The sequence below is a fragment of the Erythrolamprus reginae genome, chromosome 8 (assembly GCF_031021105.1).
Source record: "Erythrolamprus reginae isolate rEryReg1 chromosome 8, rEryReg1.hap1, whole genome shotgun sequence".
NCBI classification, from domain to species: domain Eukaryota; kingdom Metazoa; phylum Chordata; class Lepidosauria; order Squamata; family Dipsadidae; genus Erythrolamprus; species Erythrolamprus reginae.
The window spans coordinates 4,168,436-4,191,677 of NC_091957.1; the positions used below are offsets into that span (position 1 = coordinate 4,168,436).

The 23,242-nt window shown below is 46.2% G+C and overlaps 1 protein-coding gene across 1 annotated transcript in view; it reads left to right on the forward strand.

Moving 5' to 3' along the window:
- The window catches only part of SCAI (suppressor of cancer cell invasion), a 43,968-nt gene extending 22,765 nt beyond the window's left edge, over positions 1 to 21,203 (forward strand). The window contains exons 6-15 of the mRNA XM_070759564.1: positions 803 to 899; positions 995 to 1,093; positions 1,815 to 1,967; positions 3,148 to 3,249; positions 6,014 to 6,130; positions 8,336 to 8,414; positions 15,393 to 15,492; positions 17,018 to 17,099; positions 20,217 to 20,289; positions 21,160 to 21,203. Of these exons, the coding sequence (XP_070615665.1) occupies positions 803 to 899; positions 995 to 1,093; positions 1,815 to 1,967; positions 3,148 to 3,249; positions 6,014 to 6,130; positions 8,336 to 8,414; positions 15,393 to 15,492; positions 17,018 to 17,099; positions 20,217 to 20,289; positions 21,160 to 21,203 (946 nt within the window). The remainder of the gene's footprint in view (positions 1 to 802; positions 900 to 994; positions 1,094 to 1,814; positions 1,968 to 3,147; positions 3,250 to 6,013; positions 6,131 to 8,335; positions 8,415 to 15,392; positions 15,493 to 17,017; positions 17,100 to 20,216; positions 20,290 to 21,159) is intronic.
- The last annotated feature ends 2,039 nt before the right edge of the window (positions 21,204 to 23,242 follow it).

Below are 23,242 nucleotides of genomic sequence, written 5' to 3' on the forward strand. Positions count from 1 at the left end.
GGCAGAAACTGCCGGATCAAATCCCAGTAAAGGTATGGCTAGCTGATGAGGCCAGAACAAGGCCGAAATAGTGCTATCCTAGTCTCCCTTAATTTTAAAAATTCAGCAAAAACAAGCAATATATATATTGCTTCTAGAGAGGAATGTTGAGGAACACATTCCTAAATACGCCCATGTCACACCAACACTCCGCAGTCTGCATTGGTTGCCGATGAGTTTCCGGTCACAATTCAAAGTGTTGGTTATGACCTATAAAGCCCTTCATGGCACCGGACCAGAATATCTCCGGGACCGCCTTCTGCTGCACAAATCCCAGCGACCAGTTAGGTCCCACAGAGTTGCCCTTCTCCGTCAACTAAACAGTGTCGTTTGGCGGGACCCAGGGGAAGAGCCTTCTCTGTGGCGGCCCCGACCCTTTGGAACCAACTTCCCCCAGATATCAGAGTTGCCCCCACCCTCCTTGCCTTTCGTAAGCTCCTTAAAACCCACCTCTGTCGTCAGGCATGGGGGAATTGAGACTTTCCCTCCCCCTAGGCTTATAAAATTTATGCATGGTATGTTAGTATGTATGATTGGTTTCTAAATTGGGGTTTTTTAAATTAACTTAAATATTAGATTTGTTTACATTGTATTATTATTGCTGTGAGCCGCCCCGAGTCTGCGGAGAGGGGCGGCATACAAATCTGATTAATAAAATAAATAAAATAAATAAACACCATATTTACCGTATTTTTGGAGTATAAGATATATATACTGTATATAGAGTTAAATAGTTCTCCCATCCGTTTTCCTCTTTTCATAGGCCTGAGCTGGTAGTTAAGAAACTGCGTTATTACGCCCGGTTCATCGTGGTTTGCCTCTTGCTCAACAAAATGGTTGTGGTCAAGGATCTTGTAAAGGTGAGTCTCCTCTTGGGGTGACCACCTTCTGGGTTGACTGCTGGTGGCGGTCTCAGAGAAGACCTTTTGCAAGTCACGCCTGGTTCTTTGCGCAGGAACTATCGGATGAGATTGAAGATTACACCCACCGTTTCAACACCGAAGATCAAGTCGAGTGGAACCTGGTCCTACAAGAAGTGGCCGCTTTCATTGAGGTAAGATCCCAGAATTGTTGTTAATAATAACAACAGAGTTGGAAGGGACCTTGGAGGTCTTCTAGTCCAACCCCCTGCTTAAACAGGAAACCCTACACTACTTCAGACAGACGGTTATCCAATATCATCTTAAAAACTTCCAGTGTTGGGGCATTCACAACTTCTGGAGGCAACTTCTGTTCCACTAATTAACTGTTCTGACTCTCAGGAAATTTCCCCTTAGTTCTAAGTTGCTTCTCTCCTTGTTTAGTTTCCACCCATTGCTTCTTGTTCTACCCTGGGGGAGATGTCTTAGTTCCCCCATGCCTGGCAATATAGGTGGGTCTTGAGTAACTTGCGAAAGACAAAGAGGGTGGGGGCCGTTCTAATCTCCGGGGGGGGGAATTGGTTCCAGAGGGCCGGGGCCGCCACAGAGAAGGCACACCCTATAAGACACACCCTAATTATCAGCCTCTTTTAGGGAGGAAACGGGTGCGTCTTATACACCGAAAAATACGGTACTCCTCAAAGCTCCAATTTATTTCCGGAGCCGTCCTGGCACCTACACTGGGAAGCCTGAGTTTCCCACTCCGTTGAACGTTCACCTCTCTTGTCCACCTCCCACCCACAACCTTGTCATGTTGCCCACTCAGCTTGTGCCAGTCCTCCTTCCGCTTCCGCCCAGGTGGGTGGGCCTAGGATGGCCTTGAACTGCTCTTCACCTTCTCGGTCTTCTTTCTAGGCAGACCCAGTCATGGTCTTGAACGATGACAACACCCTGGTTATCCTGTCCAACCGCCTGTCTGATACAGGGGCCCCTCTGCTCGAACAAGGCATGATCGTGGGGCAGTTAACGCTGGCCGACGTTCTCATTATCGGCAATTGCAACAATCAGGTGGGTTTCTCTCTCCCTCCACGTGCTCCCATACGTGCCTGCATATGACACCATGACATTAGCTGGTGTACACCCGGTCTTCGACTTAACAACCGTTCTGTTTAGTGAATGTTCAAAGTTGGGTGGAAAAAAAGGGGGGAAACAGAGTATTATAAAGTATGGGAGAAATGGTTAGAAAAAAGAATACCATACAGAATTTAACAATGTAACGTAACTGATAAGTAATAATATAAATGTGTCAGTAGTAAATAATGTCATGGTTTTAAGTACAGTGGTACCTCTGCCTAAGAGTGCCTCTACTTATGAACTTTTCTAGATAAAAACCGGGTGTTCAAGATTTTTTTAGCCTCTTCTCAAGAACCATTTTCCACTTACAAACCCGAGCTAACCGGAACAGGCGGGGAGAAGCCTCCGTGGGGCCTCTCTAGAAATCTGGGAGGAAAGAGGGCCGGAAAAAGCAGGGAGAAGCCTCCGTGGGGCCTCTCTAGGAATCTCGTGGGAGGAAAGAGGGCTGGAAAAGGCAGGGAGAAGCCTCCGTGGGGCCTCTAGGAATATCCTGGGAGGAAACAGGGCCGAAAAAGGCAGGGAGAAGCCTCCATGGGGCCTCTCTAGGAATCTCGTGGGAGGAAAGAGGGCTAGAAAAAGCAGGGAGAAGCCTCCGTGGGGCCTCTCTAGGAATCTCATGGGAGGAAAGAGGGCTGGAACAGGCAAGGAGAAGCCTCCGTGGGACCTCTCTAGGAATCTCCTGGGAGGAAACAGGGCCAGAAAAGGCAGGGAGAAGCCTCTGTGGGGCCTCTCTAGGAATCTCCTGGGAGGAAACAGGGCTGGAAAAGGCAGGGAGAAGCCTCTGTGGGGCCTCTCTAGGAATCTCCTGGGAGGAAACAGGGCCTCCACCCTCCCTGTGGTTTCCCCAACTGCACGCATTATTTGCTTTTACATTGATTCCTATGGGAAAAATGGCTTCTTCTTACAAACTTTTCTACTTAACAACCTGGTCGTGGAACGAATTAAGTTCGTAAGTAGAGGTACCGCTGTATTCCGAATCTTCTTTCAGTCTTAAGCTCCTCTCACATTTTGTGGGAGAGCAACGTCTCAAGCAGCGGGGCTAAATTTCCGGGCGTCAAGCCTTCGCGAGCTTCTCCAACCCAGTTTAAAGGTGCCCCCTTTGGTTCTTTGCTAGGTGAAGTTCAGTGAACTGACAATCGACATGTTCCGGATGCTGCAGGCGCTGGAACGGGAGCCCATGAACCTCGCGACGCAAATGAACAAGCCGGGGCTGCAGGCAAGTCTTCCGTGTAACGTTGTCAGGGTTTTGGCTTTCCTTGGAATTGGGGTCAGCGGCGTGGCAGGCGCTTTTAGAGCTCTCATCCCGAGGCTTGTAGTTATTCCTCTCCCAACGTCCTGTCTTACTCCGAATTTACACATCCTGCAATTACTCCAGGGATTCTCAGTGTTGGGCACCCCTGGAGGTCTTTCTTTCTTTCTTTCTCTCTCTCTCTCTCTTCCTTCCTTCCTTCCTTCTTTTTCTTTCTTACTTTCTTTGTTTCTTTCTCTCTCGCTTCCCTCCCTCCCTCCTTCCTTTCTTCCTCCCTCCTCCTTCCTTCCCTCCCTCCCTTCCTCCTTCTTTCCTTCCTCTTTCTTTCTTTCTTTCTTTCTTTCTTCCTTCCTTCCTTCCTTCCTTCTTTCTTTCCTTCCTTCCTTCTTTTTCTTTTTCTTACTTTCTTTGTTTCTTTCTCTCTCTCGCTTTCCTCCCTCCCTCTTTCCTTCCCTCCCCCCCTCCTTCTTTCCTCCCTTCCTTCCTCTTTCTTTCCTTCCTTCCTTCCTTCTTTTTCTTTCTTTCTCTCTCTCGCTTTCCTCCCTCCCTCCCTCATTTCTTCCTCCCTCCTCCTTCCTTCCTTCCTTCCCTCCCTCCTTCTTTCCTTCCTTACTTCCTCTTTCTTTCTTTCTCTCTCTTCCCTCCCTCCCTCCTTCCTCCCTCTCTCCTTCCTTCCTTCCTTTCTTTCCCCAAAAGATGTGATTTTTCTCAATGCTGTTGTGGTCCATGCTGGACATGATCACGTGGTTGATTTGATAGCATATAGCCCTTAGACTTATATACTGCTTCGTAGTGCTTTTGCAGCCCTCTCTAAGCAGTTTACAGAATCAGCCTCTTGCCCCCAACAATCTGGGTCCTCATTTGACCCACCTCCGAAGGATGGAAGGCTGAGTCAACCTTGAGCCGGTGGTGAGATCTGAACCACTGAACTACAGCTGGCAGTTAGCTGAAATAGCCTGCAGTGCTGCACTCTAACCACTGAGCCACCCAGGCTCTCTTTGATGGTCGTGCTGTGACCATGCAGTGTGTGTGTGTGAGAGAGAGAGTGGTGGTTTTTTTATCTTTTTAAAAAAAAATGTTATGGGATTGTATTCTATATGTGACTTGGGCAGCCACATACATTTGTTTGAACAAAGAAATTAACAAAAGAAGAAAATAATTTGTGTGTGTATATATGTGTGTGTGTGTGTATGACACATGTTTTTGCTGAATTTGAAAATTAAGGGAGACTAGGATAGATCTATTTCGGCCTTATTTTGGCCTCATCAGCTAGCCATACCCTCACTGGGACTTGAACTTGCAACCTTTGCCTTGTAAGGCAGAGAATCAACCTCTAAGCTACAGTATCCAATCCCTTCAGCTCTGTACCAGGAAGGGTTACATGTTACTTGTGTCGAATCACCCTGGTATATTGAGATATATAATTGTGTCATTTTTGTGAAAATATATATTTTTTTCAGCAGACCTTAAGGGATTGGATACTGTAGCCTAGAGGATAATTCTGTGCCTTACAAGGCAAAGGTTTGCAGGTTCAAGTCCCAGTGGGTATGGCTAGCTGATGAGGCCAAAATAAGGCCGAAATAGATCTATCCTAGTCTCCCTTAATTTTCAAATTCAGCAAAAAAAGTGACGTATATATATACATAAATTCACTTACGTCTCTTCTCTTTCTATCTTTTTCATATTGAAATGATTATATTCTATATTGAATAGTAAATATTTATATAAATTGTATTTGAAACGGGACACGATCTGTAAAAGACTATCAAGATGCTTTTTCTTTTATGTCGTTGAAAACTATAAATAAATCTTTAAAAAAATAACAAGAGAAGAAACTACGAATCTGCATGAAACCAGATCAAAGAAAGCCATAGAAACATAGAAGACTGACGGCAGAAAAAGACCTCATGGTCCATCTAGTCTGCCCTGATACTATTTCCTGTGTTTTATCTTAGGATGGATATATATTTATCCCAGGCATGTTTAAATTCAGCGACTGTGGATTTACCAACCACGTCTGCTGGAAGTTTGTTCCAAGGATCTACTACTCTTTCAGTGAAATAATATTTTCTCATGTTGCTTTGGATCCTTCCCCCAACTAACTTCAGATTGTGTCCTCTTGTTCTTGTGTTCACTTTCCTATTAAAAACACTTCCCTCCTGGACCTTATTTAACCCTTTAACATATTTAAATGTTTCGATCATGTCCCCCCTTTTCCTTCTGTCCTCCAGACTATACAGATTGAGGTCATGAAGTCTTTCCTGATACGGTTTATGCTTAAGACCTTCCACCATTCTTGTAGCCCGTCTTTGGACCCATTCAATTTTGTCAATATCTTTTTGTAGGTGAGGTCTCCAGAACTGAACACAGTACTCCAAATGTGGTCTCACCAGCGCTCTATATAAGCGGATCACAATCTCCCTCTTCCTGCTTGTGATACCTCTAGCTATGCAGCCAAGCATCCTACTTGCTTTTCCTACCGCCCAACCACACTGCTCACCCATTTTGAGACTGTCAGAAATCACTACCCCTAAATCCTTCTCTTCTGAAGTTTTTGCTAACACAGAACTGCCAATGCAATACTCAGATTGAGGATTCCTTTTCCCCAAGTGCATTATTTTACATTTGGAAACGTTAAACTGCAGTTTGCCATTTGCTCTGTTGTTTGGAAAACAGCCACCGCAACAACGTGGCCCTTCTTTAAGGGGACGTCTTCTCTGTCTTTCTGCAGGAGAGCACCGAAAAACCAGCCAGAAGAGAAAACCCCCACAAATACCTGTTGTACAAGCCAACTTTCAGCCAGCTCTACACCTTCCTCGCAGCCTCATTTAAGGTTTGTGAAGCAGAGGTGAGGCTGGGCCCATCTTCTGGTAGGAGGTTCACTCTCACCCGTCCCGACTGGAGGCAGCCGTCCTAAGTGAGATCAAGGTGTCACCCAGGGCAGGTGAGGGCAACCCTGGATAGGGAAACGGACGGATGGATGATACAGTGGTACCTCTACTTACGAACTTAATTCCTTCCGTGACCAGGTTCCTAAGTAGAAAAAGTTTGTAAGGAGAAGCAATTCTCCCCATAGGAATCGATGTAAAAGCAAATAATGTGTGCGATTGGGGAAACCACAGGAAGGGTGGAGGCCCTGTTTCCTCCCAGAGATTCCTAGAGAGGCCTCACGGAGGCTTCTCCTTACTTTTTCCGGCCCTGTTTTTCCCCAGGAGATTCCTAGAGAGGCCCCATGGAGGCTTCTCCCTGCCTTTTCTGGTTATAACTTCCTCCCAGGAGATTCCTAGGGAGGCCTCACGGAGGCTTCTCCTTACTTTTTCCGGCCATGTTTTTCCCCAGGAGATTCCTAGAGAGGCCCCATGGAGGCTTCTCCCTGCCTTTTCTGGTTATAACTTCCTCCCAGGAGATTCCTAGAGAGGCCCCATGGAGGCTTCTCCCTGCCTTTTCCGGCCCTGTTTCCTCCCAGGAAATTCCTAGAGAGGCCCCACGGAGGCTTCTCCCTGCCATTTCCAGCCCTGTTTCTCCCAGGAGATTCCTAGAGAGGCCCCACGGAGGCTTCTCCCTGCCTTTTTCGGCCCTGTTTCCTCCCAGGGGATTCCTAGAGAGGCCCCACGGAGGCTTCTCCCCGCCTTTTCCAGCCCTGTTTCCTCCCAGGAGATTCCTAAAGAGGCCCCACAGAGGCTTCTCCCCGCCTTTTCCGGCCCTGTTTCCTCCCAGGAAATTCCTAGAGAGGCCCCACGGAGGCTTCTCCCTGCCTTTTCCGGCCCTGTTTCCTCCCAGGAAATTCCTAGAGAGGCCCAACGGAGGCTTCTCCCTGCCTTTTTCGGCCCTGTTTCCTCCCAGGGGATTCCTAGAGAGGCCCCACGGAGGCTTCTCCCTGCCTTTTCCGGCCCTGTTTCCTCCCAGGGGATTCCTAGAGAGACCCCACGGAGGCTTCTCCCTGCCTTTTCCGGCCCTGTTTCCTCCCAGGAGATTCCTAGAGAGGCCCCAAAGAGGCTTCTCCCCGCCTTTTCCGGCCCTGTTTCCTCCCAGGAGATTCCTAGAGAGGCCCCACGGAGGCTTCTCCCTGCCATTTCCAGTTACAGTTTGGGAGGGTCGGATTTGTAAGTGGAAAATGGTTCTTGAGAAGAGGGGAAAAAATCTTGAACACCCAGTTCTTATCTAGAAAAGTCCGTAAGTAGAGGCGTTCGTAGGTAGAGGTCCCACTGTATTATGTACTTGGATCATGAAACATCTGCAAACAGCCAAGCTCAGAAAAGTACCAAGGACCCCACAGTTCAACCCTGAGCTGCAAAAAGTTTTCCTCTGTGGGTACAAACAGACTCTAGCAGTAGCACTTAGACTTATATACCACTTCACAGTGTTTTACAGCCCTCTCTAAGCCGTTTGCAGAGTCAGCATATATAACTCTCTATGAAGGTTTCACTTTGTTTTACAGAAAGAATTGTTTTCACTTGAGAGAATTAGCTTTGGGTTTGATGTTGTTTGTTCTCCCCTAGAATTTATCTGTTTGGGTTTTGGTTAACCTGTGACAACAGCTCTTCAAACATGTCTCTCTTCCCAAATACATCTACCATCCTTCCTCCCTCCCTCCCTCCCTCCTTCCTTCCTTCCACCTTCCTTCCCTCCTTCCTTCCTTCCCTCCTTCCTTCCTTCCACCTTCCTTCCTTTCTTCCTCCCTCTCTTGTCCTGCCTCCCTGCCTCCCTCTTTCCCTTCCTTCCTTCATTCCTCCTTCCTTCCTTTCTTCCTCCCTCCCTTCCTTCCTTCCCTCCTTCCTTCCTTCCACCTTCCTTCCTTTCTTCCCTCCTTCCCTCCCTCCTTCCTTCTACCTTCCTTCCTTCCTTCTTTCCTATCTTCCTCCCTCCCTCTTCCCCTTCTTTCTTTCCTTCCTTCCTTCCTTCCTTCCTTCCTTCCTTCCTTCCTTCCTTCCTGCCTCCCTCCCAAATCCTGCCTGCCTCCCTCTTCCCCTTCCTTCCTGCCTCCTTCCCTCCTCTCTTCCCTCCCTCCTTCTCCCTCTCTCTCTCTCTCTCTCTCTCCCGGTCTCCTTTTCAGGAGCTGCCTGCCAATAGCGTGCTGTTGATCTACCTGTCAGCCACCGGGGTCTTCCCTTCAGGTCGTTCGGATAGTGAAGGTACAAATAAAGGAATGCTTCTGGGCGTGAACAGGGCTTGAATTCTCTCTTTACGGTTAGGTCAAGAGCAGCCTCCACCCTAACCCCAAGCCTGCTCTCCAGGGAAGCTGAGGTTCTCCTTCATTTGGGTCTCAGGTGGGTCTCCCACTCTCTGGGCCGCACCATCCAGAGCCACGAAAGAGCACGACTTAATTCTGGTCCTTCCCGGTTCCAACAAAACTTTTTGTGTGTGGGGCGAAGACCTCAGCTGGAACCTTTTTTTACCCTACCACTGATCGGGTCCCGTCAACCAGGGACGTGTAAAATTGGGAGAAAACGGGTTGAAGAAGCCACTGAGATGCTCCAGGGCAGTGATGGCGAACCTTTTTTCCTTCAGGTGCCGAAAAAGCATGCATGCGCGCTATCGCGCATGTACAAGTGCCCACACCCATAATTCAATGCCAGAAGAGGGCAAAAACAGCTTCCCCTACCCCCGGAGGCCCTCTGGAGGCCGGAAACGGCCTGTTTCCCAACTTCCGGTGGGCCCAGTAGGCTCGTGTTTTGCCCTCCCCAGGCTCCAAAGGAAAGAAGGAACGGAAGAAGGGAGGGAGGGAGGAAGGAAGGAAAGGAGGGAGGAAAGGAGGAAGGGAGGAAGGAAAGGAGGGAGGGAGGGAGGAAAGGAGGAAGGGAGGAAGGAAAGGAGGGAGGGAGGAAAGGAAAGGAGGGAGGGGGAATGGAAAGGAGGGAGGGAGGAAAGGAAAGGAGGGAGGAAGGAAGGAAGGAAAGGAGGGAGGGAGGAAGGAAAGGAGAGAGGGAAGGAAGGAAGAGAGGGAGGGAAGGAGAACAAGAAGGAAAAAAGGAAGGAAGAACAGGAAGAAGAAAGAAACGGTGAACAGGAAAGAAGAAAGAAGGAAAGAAAGAAAGAGGGAGGGAGGGAGTACAAGAAGGAAGGAGGCTTTCTGTACAAGCCAAAATTCAGTTGGCCGGCACACACACATGAACGTTGGAGCTGAGCTTGGGCAACGGCTCGCGTGCCAGCAGATATGGCTCCGCGTGCCACCAGTGGCCCCCATGCCATAGCTTCGCCATCACTGCTCCAGGGCTTCTTATGGAGAACAACCAGTAGAGGTTGCAGAGGTGGACCATTGTCGATCCTGGAAATTGTCTCAAATTCTAATGTTTTTCCTGTTTTTTCTTCTATCTTTTTTTAAAAAAACCAGCCCTTTGACAGCTTTCCAACTTGGGCTTGGGGTGAACGTGGTGGCTGTTCCCTTGGTGACAATTCAAGCCTTTTTCATGACCTCTGTAGTTCCCCTCCTTCAATTCTCACCTCTGTGTGTCCTTCCATGGCTCAAGGACTATCCGTTGCTCACCCCTTCCCCTCCCAGCCTCTCCTTCACCCACCCACCCTCCATTTAAAAAAAAAAAAAATTGCTTCTGAATCCTTGGAGAAAATTAGGTGGAATCACCCCAACCCCTGCTGGACACTTGACCGTTGTACCCACTTCATTCCATCCCATTTGAGATTTGCATTCCTTTATAAAAACGCATGCTTGTCAGCATCCTCCTTGCACGAATCATAAACTTTTCCAGAGTCTTCCTCAACTCATTTTCTCCCCTATGAAATAATAAGATGTAAAGATTGTGGGTCCTGTCCCCTCCCCTCCCATCCTTCCCCCGCAAAATAGCTTTGGAAAAGCTGTTAACAAGATTTGCAATGTGTGATATTTTTATGTGTGCTGGGTCGTTTTTTGTTTTGCCTCGTCCTGCTAGCTAGAGCAAGAGGTTGGGCTACAACAGTGTTTCCCAACCTTGGCAACTTGGAGATATCTGGACTTCAACTCCCAGAATTCCCCAGCCAGCATTCGCAGTCCAAATACCTTCAAGTTGCCAAGGTTGGGAAACACTGGGCTAGCTAGAAGACCTCCAAGGTCCCTTCCGATTTCTGTTCTCTTGTCGTCTATGTTTTGTGAGATCCTGTCTTCTGCTAGTTGATACTTTCTACCTCTAGCTTTTGGGAATGTCTTTGAAATGTCCACCTTACCAGTGATGGGCTGCTGTCCCCACAGGGGTGGCCGGAGCACAGTGGTGGTAGTAATTTTATGCACTATTTATTGAATACTTAATGTTCTGCCTGACTGGGCTCAGGCAATGCGTAACAGTCCAAGGAAAAGAAATCAAACACACACGTGCTCTGCTAATCAGCAAACTTGTATTAGATAAACAAAAAAGGGTTACTCAAAAATAGTTCTTAGTGTCCGAAAACAATGAGAGTGCAAGGCTTACTTCAGCCGCATACAAAAACACAGGAAAAAACAAACAAAGACAACCTGGAATGAGCAAAGACGTTTCAGGAGTCCTTTTGAATCTTTGGAGCAAACAGCAAGTCCCAGAGTGTCTGAAATAGCTGGGTTGAAAACTCCAACGGCACGGAACAGAAACTTCAGAGAAGGAACCACAAAATAACACAGATAAACAGCCACAGTTTGCCTTGGCCTTTATTCCCTTTAGCCCTCATTAAGGGAACTACACCCAGCCCTCAGTATAAGAACCACACCCAGCCCAGGTGCTCCTATAATGACTTGTAATACTCCTTAAAGCGATCCCTTCTTTGCATAGCTCTTCGGCTACGCAGATCAATATATTGATCTGCAGAAGAACCCAGGGATGAAAGACTGTCTGAGGGACTGCAGGCTAAATCCCCTGGGCTGTCTGCTGAATCCTGCGTCCCAGTGGCCTCGTCCTCCTGGCTGTCTGCCATGCCAGACTTTCGCATTCACTTTGTGCCGCGTCTCTCAGGCCCAAACACAACACTTAATAGGTGGGGGTTTTGGGGTATTGTTTTTCCCACCTTACAGAGATTCCAATTGACATACCTCAAATTAAAATATAACACAATATAATATCAGATGCCAAATTCTTAGTCAAATTAATCAAATTTTTCTCATTATTTATCCAATTTATTCTGGTATATATCATTCATCCTGTGCTACCTCCTTTCCATATACAGTGATACCTCGTCTTACGAACTTAATTGGTTCCAGGAGGAGGTTTGTAAGGCGAAAAGCTCGTAAGACAAAACAATGTTTCCCATAGGAAACAATGTAAAACCGATTAATGGGTGCAAGCAAAAAAAAAACAATCGCAAAAACGGTGCTCCGCTGGGCGCCATCGCCCGGCTGTCACCTTTTGAAACAGCCGGGTGCTTCTCGGTGTTCACCCGAACCCGGAAGTTCGGTCTAAGTTCGGGTTCGGGAGGCCGCCGAGAAGCGGTGGCGCCTGTCTGTCACCTCCCGAAACAGCCGGGGGGCTTCTCGGCATTTTCCCGAATGCTGAACCTGGAGGTTTGGCAAAAGTTTGGGTTCGGGAGGCCGCCGAGAAGCGCCGCTGCCCGTCTGTCACCTTTTGAAACAGCCAGGCGCTTTTCGGCGTTCTCCCGAACGCCGAACCCAGAAGTTCGGCAAAAGTTCGGGTTCGGCGTTTGGGTTCGGGAGGCCGCCGATAAGCGCCACTGCCCGGCTGTCACCTTTGCAGAAGATCCATGGAGCTGTCGGCCGGTCGGGAGGCTCAAACGGAGGTGGGGAATCCCAATAGGGAATTCCAGGGGCGGAGCTTTGACGTCACAAAGATGTCCTTCCTGGAGTCCACGTTTCGGCCGGCTAGGTTTTATGCTGTTTTTCATAACTATGCCATCGTTCTTCAGTCCATTTGTAGCCTTCTTACTAAACTCATTCCTGCTTTTATTTAAAAACCCTCATTTTATCGTAGCTGCCCTAAACAAAAGAAATATCCAAATTTACTTCTCTTTAAAACCCAGGAAGGAAAGGAAAAAAAGAAACACTATTCACTTAATAGTTTTTTGATTGTCCTTCCTTCCCTAGAACCTTAGTATGATCCTTGGTTGCTTTTAAAACAGGAAATAATTAAATAGTATGTTTTTACCCCTAAATGATTTAATCGTGATCTAGAACTTTTAACTTTTATAGCAATTCAAGAAAATCGAGCTACTTGCCTAATCGGTTTTCATACCGAGACTTGTGGGTTCAGTACACAACCTTAAAATGTTACTATGCTCCTGGACAAATAATTTATTATTTATTATTTAGATTTGTATGCCGCCCCTCTCCGCAGACTCGGGGCGGCTCACAACAAAGTGAAAACAATTTACAACAAATCTAAATTACTATTTAAAAATATTTAAAAGACCCCATTTTCTAAACACACATACTTACAAACATACCATTCATAAATTGTATATGCCCGGGGAAGATGTCTCAGTTCCCCCATGCCTGACGACAAAGGTGGGTCTTAAGGAGCTTACCAAAGGCAAGGAGGGTAGGGGCAGTTCTAATCTCCGGGGGGAGTTGGTTCCAGGGGGTCGGGGCCGCCACAGAGAAGGCTCTTCCCCTGGGGCCCGCCAACCGACATTGTTTAGTTGACGGGACTCGGAGAAGGCCCACTCTGTGGGACCTAATCGGTCGCTGGGATTCATGCGGCAGCAGGCGGTCTCGGAGATATTCTGGTCCAGTGCCATGAAGGGCTTTAAAGGTCATAACCAACACTTTGAATTGTGACCAGAAGTTGATCGGCAACCAATGCAGACTGCGGAGTGATGGTGAAACATGGGCATACCTGGGGAAACCCATGACTGCTCTCGCAGCTGCATTCTGCACGATCTGAAGTTTCCGAACACTTTTCAAAGGTAGCCCCATGTAGAGAGCATTACAGTAGTCGAACCTCGAGGTGATGAGGGCATAATGCTGTCTATCATTCAAATAATGGGACTTTACCCTGTGAACATCTCAAAATGCTCCATTCCACATAACAGTATTCACCCTCCTTCCTGCAGACTAACCAAACAAAATCAAGGTTCCTGGCAAAACATTTAAGTTTCAAGTATTATTCATTTTATTTTTCTAGAGCAGGGATTCCCCAAACTTGGCAACTTTAAGACTCGTGAATTGAAATTCAACTCCCAGAATTCTCCAGCCAGCTATGAAGACCTCTGTTCTAGGGAATACTATACAGTGATACAAACCCCTCGTCATACAAACTTTTCGAGATACAAACCCGGGGTTTAAGATTTTTTTGCCTCTTCTTCCAAACTATTTTCACCTTACAAACCCAAGCCGCCGCCACTGGGATTCCCAGGTCTCCGGACTTTTGTTGCCGGGACGAGGTTCATAAGGTGAAAAGTTTGTAAGATGAAGCAATGTTTCCCATAGGAATCAATGGAAAAGCGATTAATGCGTGCAAGCCCAAAACTCACCCCTTTCGCCAGCCGAAGCGCCCGTTTTTGCGCTACTGGGATTCCCCTGAGATGGGGTTTCCCAGCGAGGGGAGCCCTCAGCGAAATCGCAGCATCGCAAAAACACGGAAGTCCAAAGGTGGGGTTTCGAGGACTTCCGTGTTTTTGCGATGCTGCAATTTCCGAGGCTCCCTTCGCTGGGAAACCCCACCTCCGGACTTCCGTTGCCCCTGCAGCATCGCAAAAACACAGAAGTCCAGAGGTGGGGTTTCCCATGGAGGGGAGCCTCAGGGGAATCCCAGTAGCGCAAAAACGGGCTCTTTGGCTGGCAAAAGGGTTGAGTTTTGGGTTTGCATGCATTAATCGCTTTTCCATTGATTCCTATGGGAAACATTGTTTCATCTTACAAACTTTTCACCTTACAAACCTCGTCCTGGAACCAATTCATCTCGTCAGAGAGGGTCCGCAACTTGGGTGTCCTCCTCGATCCACAGCTGACATTGGAACATCATCTTTCGGCTGTGGCGAGGGGGGCGTTTGCCCAGGTTCGCCTGGTGCACCAGTTGCGGCCCTGTTTGAACAGGGAGTCATTGGTCACACTCATGCCCTCATCACCTCGAGGTTGGATTACTGCAATGCTCTCTACATGGGGCTACCTCTGAAAAGTGTTCGGAAACTTCAGATCGTGCAGAATGCGGCCGCGAGAGCCATCGTGGGGCTTCCTAGATTCGCCCACGTTTCTGCAACACTCCCCGGCCTGCACTGGCTGCCGATCGGTTTCCGGTCACAATTCAAAGTGTTGGTAATGACCTTTAAAGCCCTACATGGCATTGGGCCAGAATACATCCGGAACCGCCTTCTACTGCACGAATCCCAGCGGCCGATAAGGTCCCACAGAGTTGGCCTTCTCCGGGTTCCGTAGACCAAACAATGTCGTTTGGTGGGCCCCGGGGAAGAGTCTTCTCTGTGGCGGCCCCAGCCCTCTGGAACCAACTCCCCCCAGAGATTAGAACTGCCCACACCCTCCTTGTCTTTTGCAAACTACTTAAGACCCACCTTTGTCGCCAGGCATGGGGGAGTTAGGATACTCCTTCCCCTAGGCCATTACAAGTTATGCATGGTATGTTTGTGTGTATGTTTGGTTTTTTATAATAAGGGTTTTTTAGTTGTTTTTATTAATTGGATTGTTCATGTTGTTTTACCACTGTTGTTAGCCGCCCCGAGTCTGCGGAGAGGGGCGGCATACAAATCCAATTAATAATAATAATAATAATAATAATAATAATAATAATAATAATAATAATAATATCACTGTATAGCCATTCGGAAAGGAGGGAGAGGTAGAAACCCAGATCACATAGAATTAATCCCAGATCTTATCTCCTGATAATTTTCCTAGACAATCTTTTTTGTAGCAGAATCGCCAGCTTTGGGGTTTTTAAACGCTTTCGAGAAGAACGCAGAGGCTGCCCAAAGAGGACACCATACATTTTCTTTCAACATCTTTCTGTGCAAATTGGGTGCTCTGGGGTGGAGCTCCATTTTTGCTACCCCACTGTGTCCCATCCCCACCGCCTGGGCAGAAGACCACCCCTGATTGCAACCCAAGATTTGTTGTCCAGCTAGTCATCTCTTAACTCTTTTCAACTACTGTTGGCTCTTCCTCCTGGGATTTTTGGGGTCCTTCTATTCTGGTGTTTAGCTCATCGCCAAGCCAGCTGCTGTCCTTACCTCCTATTTACTCCCTGCAGGTCCCTACGATTTTGGGGGTGTCTTGACGAATAGCAACCGGGATATCATAAATGGAGACGGAATCCACAAACGGAACCAGTTGTACAAGGAAATGCATTGGTGAGTTGTTTGCTCCTGGGAAAACGGTTGTCCTCTACAACAGTGTTTCCCAACCTTGGCAACTTGAAGATATCTGGACTTCAACTCCCAGAATTCCCCAGCCAGCAAACGCTGGCTGGGGAATTCTGGGAGTTGAAGTCCAGATATCTCTAAGTTGCCAAGGTTGTTCTACAAGACTGAGGGCCGTAGATGTCAAATTATATAGTAAACATAGAAACATAGAAGATTGACAGCAGAAAAAGACCTCACGGTCCATCTAGTCTGCCCTTATACTATTTCCTGTATTTTATTTTACGATGGATATACACTGCTCGGAAAAAAATAAAGGGAAACCTCAAAGAACACATCCTACATCTGAATGAATGAAATGTTCTCCTTGAAAACTTTGTTCTGTACAAAGTTGAATGTGCTGACAACATGTGAAATTGATTGTCAATCAGTGTTGCTTCCTAAGTGGACAGTTTGATTTCAAAGGAGTTTGATTTACTTGGAGTTACGTTGTGTTGTTTAAGTGTTCCCTTTATTTTTTTTTAGCAGTACTGTATATGTTTATTCCAGGCACGTTTAAATTCAGTTGCTGTGGATTTACCAACCACGCCTGCTGGAAGTTTGTACCAAGCATCTACTGCTCTTTCAGTAAAATAATATTTTCTCACGTTGCTTCTGATCTTTCCCCCAACTAACCCCCTTGTTCTTGTGTTCACTTTCCTATTAAAAACATCCGTTCCTGAACCTTATTTAACCCTTTCACATATTTAAATGTTTTGATCGTGTCCCCCCTTTCCCTTCTGTCCTTCAGACATACAGATTGAATTCATGAAGTCTTTCCTGATACGTTTTATGCCTAAGACCTTCCACCATTTTTGTCGCCCGTCTTTGGACCGGTTCAATTTTATCCATATCTTTTTGTAGGTGAGGTCTCCAGAACTGAACACAGTATTCCAAATGTGGTCTCACCAGCGCTCTATACAGCGGGATCACAATCTCCCACAGTCTCCCTCCCGCAGTGGGGTAGTGAAAGACTTCATGAATTCAATCTGTATAGTCTGGAGGACAGAAGGGAAAGGGAGGGGCATGATCAAAATATTTAAATATGTTAAAGGGTTAAATAAGGTTCAGGAGGGAAGTGGGGTTTTTTTAACAGGAAAGTGAACACAACAATAAGGGGGGCACAATCTGAGGTTAGTTGGGCAAAAAATCAGAAGCAACGTGAGAAAATATTATTTTACTGAAAGAGAGTAGATGTTTGGAACAAACTTTCAGCAGATGTGGTTGGTAAATCCACAGTAACTGAATTCAAACGTGCCTGGGATAAACATAGATCCATCCTAAGATAAAATACAGAAAATAGTATAAGGGCAGACTAGATGGACCAGGAGGTCTTTTTCTGCCGTCAATCTTCTATGTTTCTATAAAGAGTGGCGGGGCCAAAGTCTCCAAGTCCACGTTGGCTTCGGCCTGACAGTCTCTTTCTTACACATTCTTTTTAGGGGGGGTATAAATTTTTCTCCTTTTCCCCCCACAGCTTGCACCCTGGTGACCTCTATCCTTTCACCAGGAAGCCTCTGTTTGTCATAGTGGATTCATCGAACAGCGTCGCCTACAAGGTAAGCCTGTTTAGAGTTACTAGTCCTCTTGAGCATAATATCCAGGGATAATATCGGGCTTACGTATGGAATGGAAGGAAGAGGAGGAAGTTAGCCTAACTTCTTCTCATTCACAAAGCCTGCTTGATAGATTGGCCTGTTGCGAATTGCTGAAGCTGGCCAATGGAGCTGGCTGGAGCACTTTTTGGCAGCTATTCCTTATTTATTTCTACCACGTGGTTCATATATTTTCTTCCTTTTTCGCTAAGGCCAGCAACTCTGCCCTGGCTGCTGTTTTGCACAAACCTGCAGACAGGAAATTCCCCCCACCCCCACCCCTAAGCTTTTCAACTCATAAATCTGCTTGAGCTGCCTCTAGTCTCAGACAGGGCCATTGTGCTTAATCAGCACATTGCTGAAAGACTGAGGAAGAAAGAAAGAGAAAAGAGAGAGAAAGAGAAAAGAGAAAGAACGGGAGAAGGAAAGAGAAAGAGAAGAAAGAAAAGAAAGAAAGAGAAAGGGAGAGAAAGAAAGAGAAGAGAAAGAGAGAAGAGAGAAAATAGACAGAAAATAGAAAGAAAGGGGGAGAGAAAAAAGAAAGATAGGAGAGAAAGAAAGAAAAAAGAGAGAGAAAGAGAGAGGGAATAAGAGAGAGGAGAAAGAAAAGAGAAAGAAAAGAGAAAGGGAGAAAGAAAGGGGGGAGAGAAAGAATAGAGAAAGAGAGAAAAGAGAAAGAAAGAAGAGAGAAGAGAGAGAGTAGAAAGAAAGAAAAGAGAAAAAAAGGGAGAGAAAAATAAGTTAGAAGAGAGAGAAGTAAAGAGAAAAGAAAGATAAAAAAGAAAGATAAAAAGAAAAGAAAGATAGGAGAGAGAGAAATAGAAAGGGAGAGAGGGAATAAGAGAGTAGAAAGAAAAGAAAGAGAGAAAGAAAAGAGAAAGGGAGAAAGAGAGGGCAGCGAGAAAGAAAAAGAAAAGAAAGGGAGAGAGAAAGAAAGAAGAGAAAGAGAAAGAAAGCGAGAGAGAAAAATAAGACAGAAGAGAGAAAATAAAGAGAAAAGAGAGAGAGAGAAAGAAAGAGGGAGAGAGAGAAAGAAAAGAGAGAAAGAGGGAGGGGGAATGAGAGAGAGAGAGGATGCCGGGCTGGGGAGATTAGTATTATTCTGACTAAACACTGCTGGTTTTTAATAAATCCCTTTAGGAGGGCTTAGTTTCACGAAACATATTGGAAAGGAATTGTTGTTTTATAGGTTAGTTCCTCAATATTAGGCAGGAAGTGCAAACCCAGTGCAGTTGCCGGTACCCAGGTAGCCCTCGACTTAACAACCATTCTTTTAGTTGACTGTTTGAAGTTACTGCTAAAATTGGCTGTTTTTCAGGTGGCCTAAATTCAAGCGCGGTCGTAAGTCGGGGACTACCTCTGTCTCTCCCCCTCCCCCCCCCCCATTTACCCTCTGCTAAAATTCACAGCCTCCTCCCCCATCATTCCCGTCGCGAGGAATATGATAAGAAGAAGAAAATCTTCTTTGGCAAGGGGGAAAAAAAGCAATTTTGCTTCTCAGCAGGACCTTCCACGCTGGGAGAAATACCCCGTTGTGTCGTCCATATGATTTCCTGATGCACAACGTAAACTCCTGTTTTGGGATTCCTGGGTCCAACTGATTGAACACATGTTTCTCGTACGGAAAACACATGTTTCTCGTATGGAACTGGTGGCGTGGATTTGATTACAGATGCCTCCTCCTCCTCCTCCTAACTTTTCCTTGTTGTTTTTCATCCATTGGGCTGTCACCTGGCATGGTGACATCAACAGTTCACACTTTTCTCTTTTCCACAATTGTGAGGTCTGCTGTATTGTGTTCCAAATCCTTGCCAGTTTGGATTCAAAAGTCCCAAAGTCTTTTGGCATGCTTGTTTTCAACTGCTTTCTCAGGTTTATGGTCCCACCAGTTCTTTACCACTGGTAGGTGGCAGTTGTGGCACCGGTTCCAATGGAGCATTTTTCTTGCAAAGTTGATTCTTTGTCTGCTGTGCTTTCTTCTTCTTCTTCTTCTTCTTCTTCTTCTTCTTCTTCTTCTTCTTCTTCTTCTTCTTCTTCTTCTTCTTCTTCTCCTTCTTCTCCTCCTCCTCCTCCTCCTCCTCCTCCTCTTTCTTATTCTTTCTTCTTGTCTTCCTTCTCCTCCTCCTCCTCCTCCTCCTCCTCCTCCTCCTCCTCCTCATTCTCCTCTTCCTCCTCCTCCTCCTCCTCTTTCTTATTCTTTCTTCTTGTCTTCCTTCTCCTCCTCCTCCTCCTCCTCCTCCTCATTCTCCTCTTCCTCCTCCTCCTCCTCCTCTTTCTTATTCTTTCTTCTTGTCTTCCTTCTCCTCCTCCTTCTTCTTCCCCTTCTCCTTCCTCTTCTTTTTCTCCTCCTCCTCCTTCTTCTTTCTTCTTGTCCTCCTTCTTCTCCTCCTCATTCTCCTCCTCCTTCTTCTTCCCCTTCTCCTTCCTCTTCTTCTTTCTCCTCCTCCTCCTCCTCATTCTTCTCCTTCTTCTGCTTCTTCTTCTTCTTCTTCTTCTTCTCCTCCTCCTCCTCATTCTCCTCTTCCTCCTCCTCCTCTTTCTTATTCTTTCTTCTTGTCTTCCTTCTCCTCCTCCTCCTCCTCCTTCTTCTTCCCCTTCTCCTTCTTCTTCTCCTCCTCCTTCTTCTTTCTTCTTGTCCTCCTTCTTCTCCTCATTCTCCTCCTCCTCTTCCTTCCTCTTCTTCTTTCTTCTCCTCCTCCTCCTCCTTCTTCTTCCCCTTCTCCTCCTCCTTCTTCTTTCTTCTTGTCCTCCTTCTCCTCCTCCTCATTCTCCTCCTCCTCTTCTTTACTCTTCTTCTTTCTCCTCCTCCTCCTCCTTCTTCTTCCCCTTCTCCTTCTCCTTCCTCTTCTTCTTCTCCTCCTCCTCCTCCTTCTTCTTTCTTCTTGTCCTCCTTCTTCTCCTCCTCATTCTCCTCCTCCTCTTCCTTCCTCTTCTTCTTTCTTCTCCTCCTCCTCCTCCTCATTCTTCTCCTTCTTCTGCTTCTCCTCCTCCTCTTCCTTATCATCATCATCATCATCATCATCACCATCATTATTATTATTGGAACTGTCTCCCAGATGTCTTTTTCTTCTTCCCTTCTAGAATTTCACCAATTTGTTCGGTCAGCCGCTGGTCTGCTTGCTTTCTCCGACCACGTATCCCAAAGCGTTGCAAGGTAGGCAGTCACAAGATTGCGAGGTTTTATTTCCCCCCCTCTCCCCCCCCCCCGTTGGGAAGGTGTTTGCAGACGGTCCTCGACATATGACGGTTCATTTAGCGACTGTTTGAAGTTACAACGGCACTGAAAGAAACGGGACTTGGGAGCGGTTTCTTCAAACTGACGGCTGTTGCAGCTGCTTCCTAGTCACGCTTGGCCATGGACTTCTGTTTACGACGGGTCGCAGTGTCTCTGGGGGGGGGGGGGAGTGGTGGTCACGTGAGCCTCTTTGGTGACCGTCTGACCAGCGAAGTCAAACAGGAAAGCCAGATTCGCTTAATGACCAAGTTTCAGGATTCACTTAAGGCAGTGTTTCCCAACTTTGGCAACTTGAAGATATTTGAACTTCAACTCCCAGAATTCCCCAGCCAACGAATGCTGGCTGGGGAATTCTGGGAGTTGAAGTCCAGATATCTTCAAGTTGCCAAAGTTGGGAAACACTGACTTAAGGGATTCACAAAGAAAGGTTGCAAAATGGGACTCAACTCCCTTAACAACTTTCTCGCCTCGCAACAATTGTTGGCTTCATTGTGGTCGTAAGTAGAGGACTACCTGTACTTCTGGTTTCTGCCCCCTCCCACCCAAAAAATCCATTGTGGACAATGAATTTGCCTAACGACCGTCATGCTCACTTACTAAGGTTGTAAAATCAGGCACGGCTCATGACTGTTGTAAGTCTGGGACTATTTGTAAGTGCACTGATGACGTTTCCCTGTCAGGCAACGAAACGTCGGCAAGCCAGCCGCTCAGCTCGGCATGAAGAATAAACGCTGAGTCTGTACAAATATACTCAAGCCTGATCCCTTATTTTCTCTCTCTACATAAAAGACAAAACCATTCACACGTTAATCACAAAATCTCCAGAATCGTAAACCTACAAACTTGAAATTTGTCAAATGTGTTCCTCTTGGCTTCTTAGGTCCTCGCTAAGAAAGGATTTTTCTAAAATGATCATTAGATCATTAGTTATTTCTTATATTATTATTAACACGCTCTGAGGCTAAGGAGTTAGATGTTCTACTCCCTCTCCCCACCTGAAAATAACTCTGTTCCACTGCCAGTGGTGTGGCTCATCTAGACTAGGACATTCTACTTCATTCTAAGGAGTTCAGTTTGTAGCGAAGCATGGGTATCAGCTACTAGTAAAATTGTATTAGACTCACTTATGTCTGTTCTGGGTCCTATTCTTTTTAATATGTTTGTGAGTGACATAGGGGAAGGTTTGTAGGGAAGGTTTGCCTATTTGCCGATGATTCTAAAGTGTGCAATAGGGTTGATATTCCTGGAGGGTCTGTAATATGGTAAATGATTTAGCTTTACTAGATAAATGGTCAAAGCAATGGAAACTGCAGTTTAATGTTTCCAAATGTAAAATAATGCACTTGGGGAAAAGGAATCCTCAATCTGAGTATTGCATTGGCAGTTCTGTGTTAGCAAAACTTCAGAAGAGAAGGATTTAGGGGTAGTGATTCTGACAGTCTCAAAATGGATGAGCAGTGTGGTTGGGCAGTAGGAAAAGCAAGTAGGATGCTTGGCTGCATAGCTAGAGGTATAACAAGCAGGAAGAGGGAGATTGTGATCCCCTTATATAGAGCGCTGGTGAGACCACATTTGGAGTACTGTGTTCAGTTCTGTGACCTCACCTACAAAAAGATATTGACAAAATTGAACGGTCCAAAGACGGGCTACAAGAATGGTGGAAGGTCTTAAGCATAAAACGTATCAGGAAAGACTTAATGAACTCAATCTGTATAGTCTGGAGGACAGAAGGAAAAGGGGGGACATGATCGAAACATTTAAATAAGTTAAAGGGTTAAATAAGGTTCAGGAGGGAAGTGTTTTTAATAGGAAAGTGAACACAAAAACAAGGGGACACAATCTGAAGTTAGTTGGGGGAAAGATCAAAAGCAACGTGAGAAAATATTATTTCACTGAAAGAGTAGTAGATCCTTGGAACAAACTTCCAGCAGACGTGGTTGGTAAATCCACAGTAACTGAATTTAAACATGCCTGGATAAACATAGATCCATCCTAAGATAAAATACAGGAAATAGTATAAGGGCAGACTAGATGGACCATGAGGTCTTTTTCTGCCGTCAGTCTTCTAGACGGAACTTGGGATTTGTGAGGCAGAAGGCGGTCTCGCAGATATTCTGGTCCGGCGCCATGAAGGGCTGATGTTGCATTAAAGAGACCAGGATATCAGGATAAATTTTTAAAAAGGAACGAGCAATAATCATGCAAAGGAGCATCTTTTTTTGCTGGCTGAAGAAAGGTGGATAAACCCAGTTAGGCAGGAGAACAGCACCGCCTACAAGCGACCTGTTGTTTCTGCGGTTGTATAGGACAGAGCTTTTGGAAAACACACAAGCATTTGAGTGCAGTGTGACCTGCCAACAGCTCCCATCCCGTGGGGTTTTGGAATTTAAGGCATGTCGTCTGTTTCAGGAACAAGGAAGCCCGAAAGAAGTCGGCTGGATTCTTAGTGTATTCTGACGATGATTAAAAATTCCTTTCGCCTGGAAAAATTGCACAGCTGCAAAACCCTCTGCCTGTTGCACAATTCCTGGAGACTTCTAATCAGACAGGAGGAGAGAAAACTAAGAAGAAACACTTGGATGGAGCCCAGGAATGTAGCTTAATTTGGAAGGGGAGTCCCATAAATTTTCCCTTGGCATGTAGTTTTCCAGGCCTCTCCAATGAGGGTTTTTTAAAAATTAGAGACAGGGTTAGAATTTAAAAACTGCGAGGTCCTCTTATCAAAACTTGCTGGAAAGAAGGGAAAAAAAGCAAAATCCTGGTTACACACAGTCCTCAACTTACATAGTTCATTTAGTGATGATGTCATTGGGGGGGAAAATTGGATATACAAGCGGGTTGCGCCATGTATTAACAGCTGTTTTGTTTCAAG